At 42.3% G+C, this 4,357-nt stretch overlaps 2 protein-coding genes across 2 annotated transcripts in view; both read left to right on the plus strand.

Annotated features, from left to right (window-relative positions):
* The first annotated feature begins 1,134 nt into the window (after window positions 1-1,134).
* Window positions 1,135-1,743, plus strand: SARC_06072 (hypothetical protein). The gene has a single exon (XM_014300043.1). The coding sequence runs from the start codon at window positions 1,204-1,206 to the stop codon at window positions 1,453-1,455; it is 252 nt and encodes an 83-aa protein (XP_014155518.1). The 5' UTR covers window positions 1,135-1,203; the 3' UTR covers window positions 1,456-1,743.
* A 1,512-nt stretch (window positions 1,744-3,255) lies between these two features.
* SARC_06073 (hypothetical protein) overlaps window positions 3,256-4,357 on the plus strand; it is a gene marked incomplete at its 3' end in the record, with an annotated part of 3,660 nt that continues 2,558 nt past the window's right edge. Inside the window, exon 1 of the mRNA XM_014300044.1 lies at window positions 3,256-4,191. Within this exon, the coding sequence (XP_014155519.1) occupies window positions 3,447-4,191 (745 nt within the window). The 5' untranslated portion in view covers window positions 3,256-3,446. The remainder of the gene's footprint in view (window positions 4,192-4,357) is intronic.

The raw sequence follows: 4,357 nt of genomic DNA on the forward strand, positions 1-4,357 counted from the left end.
ATATATATATATATATACACATATATATATACATATATATATATATATATATATATACATATACTTATATATGTATATTCAAAGATATCGCTATACTGTAATGCCCATGGGCCTCGTGGACTCCGGATTTACCTTTCAGGCCTGCCCTCCTCCCTCCTGTTCATTTATGTATCTATTTACGAACAATACTTTATATTTTTTGTTCTACATAGCTATGTAAATATGATATTTGCGATCGCGATGCCAGTGCGGACAACCTCAAGTCACAAGGCTCAAAGTGCCTCAAACTCTGAAACTCGAAGGTTAAAAAAACTTGATGCCTATTTTTTGTTTAGAAAAAATATATATAGAAAAATTTTGCGTATAAAAATACCTATTTTTATGCCCTCTGTATATTTCAGAGGGCTACGTATTTATTTTATTATTCTAAAAGAAATATTTACGTTGAAATACGTTCAATATTTATGTTTACCTGGTCCTATGGTTTCAACTATGGGTGCATACTGATTACTGAGTGCCTTGAGGTTCACAATTTTCCGTATTTCCCTTTTAAAGGGAATAGCTCATTCACAGGTCGATTTATATTTGAGAAACGTTTTATTTAAAATCAGGTTCAACCATCGAATAAATAAGCGTTTACTTTAACTTTTTATTTGAGAGATCAGCATCTGTGATCTGGGGGGCTCGGTCACTTTGGAGTCTGGGCTGTCTGGCCCACTGGTAGTCTGGCGGCCCTCTGACTCGGGCCTGTGCCCTGTGGCTTCGAGGAGTCTCGAGTCTCGACTCCCAAGTCTGGCGACTGGCGGTCTGGCGGTCTGGTCAAAAGAAAATATAAAGACCAATGCTTGATCATTGATGACGAGTTAAACAGTTCTTTTCAAAAAAAAACCCCCTTTGCGACTACGTGTATATTTACGGCCAATAACCAATAGAGATGAGGGAACCCCGATTGGAGATGCGTATCCAATCACATCCTTATTTTTCGAGTTCTCAAGGAAATATACAACAAGCAAGGGTGTTGACCTCCTTGCTGAACTTACGGCCTATTCACATGATGAGTTTCCGTTTATGAAACATGGATTTGTTCTATATTACGCTGCGCCGGCTTCGGCTGCGGCATGTGAAATGTGATAAGGATCACCAAAAGTATTCCGTATATAATGGACACGCAGTACGCTGTAACAGCATACTTATCTAAACAAAATGTCCACTGATCTTATCAATCGCAGTGAGGCGGGGTCCAAGTATTCTTGTGCTACCCCCACTACCATGCGCAGACTCCCGAGGTTGGGCGAGTCATCACCCGCTGGGATGCGTGCGAACCAGTCGGCGTATGTTGAGGAAACTAACGAAATTCGCTCACGAAGGTCGTACGATGGCAACTTGAATCCACAACTAGCTCAAGCAATGGAAATCGCAGACGAAGAAGAAAGGGATCTTTGTAATTGGCACTAGTTTGACGAAAATTTGCTTTTAGTCAATGATAGGCAGCATTGCTTTCCACACAGACTCGACGACCGAACCTTCTCGATGGGACTGTATCAAAGACTCGGCGAAGAAATTGGGAAAGGACCAAACTGAGTTTATTTGGAATGAAGTGCTCTTTCTTCAGTGGGGAGCATTCTAAACTCTATGACTGTGCTCGTAATAGAGCGAAAATGGAAATATATACTATACTAGCTCGTAGGTGAGCTTTTCAAATAAAGCCTGAGGCACTAAAGTTGCTTAGCATGAGTCCTCGTATGATTATTTAACGATTTACAATCTGAATTCGTGCTGCGAAGATTTGTACATTTTGTTGGTTGGCATATTCTGTTCAATTTCGTCCCACTTGCTATACATGGTGAATCATAAGAGAATTGCACGAGCGTCCTTTCATTGCCTTCTTCAATTTGAAGGTCTATGTTGCAGTGCTTATCCATGTCGATATATATTATATATACCGGTTTCATAATTAGTGGAGCTTGCAATGAGAATTTTAAATAAATGCGAGCACGAATAGTTGTATATATGTATGTTGGATAGGGGATACAATTAATTTTAAAAACTTGTGGAATGTGGGTCGAGAGAGCTGGGCAATAATTAAAAAGCTTTGTTGACATTGGACACCGGACAGTGGTGAGTGGACACTGTGGACAACGGACAGTACATAGAATGGGCTGTTGGGCTGTGGTGGCAGTGGTGCGGCGGTGCCTTGTGGTTTGAAGGGTAGTCTCGTACCGAACATCTAATACTTTATTGAGCCCGCCAAAATGGTTTCACTCTTAGGGTTTTTTGCGCTCAAGAAACCCTAATCCGCAGACCACTGACCGCAGTCCACACTCCTCAGTGCCCGAAACCGATGTTGTGACTTGGACATACATGATACATACTACAAAATTATTATATGTTTACACATAGGCCATAGCCCACCTTCGAGTGGCCACAGATATGTGACTTCTCCATCAAAGATAAGTTGCGATGATATATACAGTGTAGCTAGGCAAATACATGGAGCTGGCCCAGTTGAATGCGTGACACAGGTGAGTCACGTTCAGGCTACTGGAGGATCTGTTGTATATATTCATCTACAGGAATGTTATGCAGGTATCTCTGCACCACATAGAAAAGAACCGTTGATTCATTTCGTACCATCCTTGAAATCTTGCGACGTACGTAAGCAACCGAGTATGATACCTTGTTTTATGAAGAAGCGTGTAAACTTGTATTTGCTGCCAGAAGCCTGTCAAGCTGTCATGATGCAGGCGAGTTCGCAAGCTAGATTGCAGAGCCATGGTATATATAGACATAGAGGAATTGCAAGTATGGGCATGCGGTCAATGCCTTATAGAACCCTTACGACCTATAGCCGGAAAGGTCTTCCTTTCTACGGCCAGGGAACCGCATCCCAAGTTGTGTCTAAGAACTCTGTACATGGGTTTACACTTAGGCACATCTGTACAAATAAATACATACATATACACAGCAGCACACATAAATACACAAATTCATACAGCAATAGTCAGAGATACGCACATACGCCCGAGAGGAGGCGTCACTCACGAGCATTTAGAGCTAAAGGGCTAATGCTACCTGGGCTACAGGCACACCGGCTTACTATTCCCACGGTATGGTCTAGTAAAATACAAAAGAGGACTCACGCGAGTTTACAATATAAGGAGACATCGCTTTTCACACACCAGCGATTTTTCACACACCAGCGATTAAAGGTGAATATTCATAAGAAATATGTATCGAATATAAACACGCAAGGAAGGGTAAGTAAGAATCATACTACAAACAACCGCTTAACTAGCCTATCTAACACATATTCATATAAAAATCGCTTAACTGGTAAGTCTACCACACATCCAAACAGTGCTAATGATCGTCATGGCAAGAAAAGTACCAAAAAAAGAAGCACGCCATTCAGTGGTGTACACGATCATATCAGCAGGAAAGATACCATGAAAACTCAGACACGAAGTCGAGGAGCAATGAATGAACGTGGCCATTCGGAAGAAGCTGCAACTAAACACGCATACAACCAAGATGCTATAGAATATCGTGGTATAAACCACCTAGAACGAGGGGATAGATACACACGGCACAACTCACACGAATCCCCGAACTACTTAGAGATACGAGATACCTACACGCAATATAACTCGCACGAGAGTGATTGTTCACTGAATCTGCGACTCATGGTAAGTGTTAAGACTAAGACAGCCGGTGCAGATGTGCATTCTGGCTCTGCACAGGTCGAGTTACACATGAAAGACGGAGAGCTACAACCACACACCCAAGTCGGAGATATACGACCACACACGAAAGTCAATAATACTGTGGATATAGTGCACGCGTGCAGCGCATCCACTACCGACGGCAAGGAAAGCTTGCAAGAGGCAGTGGCAGGCCGTAGTACCTCAGAAGAAGCGGCGAATAGCAGTGGAACAATTAAACTATCAGGTGCGTATAGGCAAAAGGCAACAGACCACAACAAAAGTCAGGCTGAGTACGACAACGGTCGTACCAATCACGCCTATAATCAGACACCAGATGGCGATGAGATTTTTCCACACAGGCTTCACCGGGAAGAGTTCACGGAAGGCGTGGATAGGGTTACACTGCTCGGGTGGCGGGCCATGGAGTTATACCTGCGCAAGAACTGGCACAATCCGCAGAAGATGATCGAGGCGGTCACAACACTAGGTATGTTATGTATTATTGAAAATATACATTAATATATATAGGAAACTATATTCTTTATTCACTTGTACTGTAGACTGTCACTAAGGATACGCACAATGTATGGCATTCGGTATATTGATTGGCCTAGTTCATTTCACCAACGACAAGATAGTTATGGTATTGTATA

Source organism: Sphaeroforma arctica, assembly GCF_001186125.1.
Source record: "Sphaeroforma arctica JP610 unplaced genomic scaffold supercont1.419, whole genome shotgun sequence".
Classification (NCBI taxonomy): domain Eukaryota; class Ichthyosporea; order Ichthyophonida; genus Sphaeroforma; species Sphaeroforma arctica.

What these genes read in the sequence shown, in the direction of transcription:
- SARC_06072 (XM_014300043.1), top strand. Translation starts at nt 1,204, where the DNA reads ATGTCCACTGATCTTATCAATCGCAGTGAGGCGGGGTCCAAGTATTCT.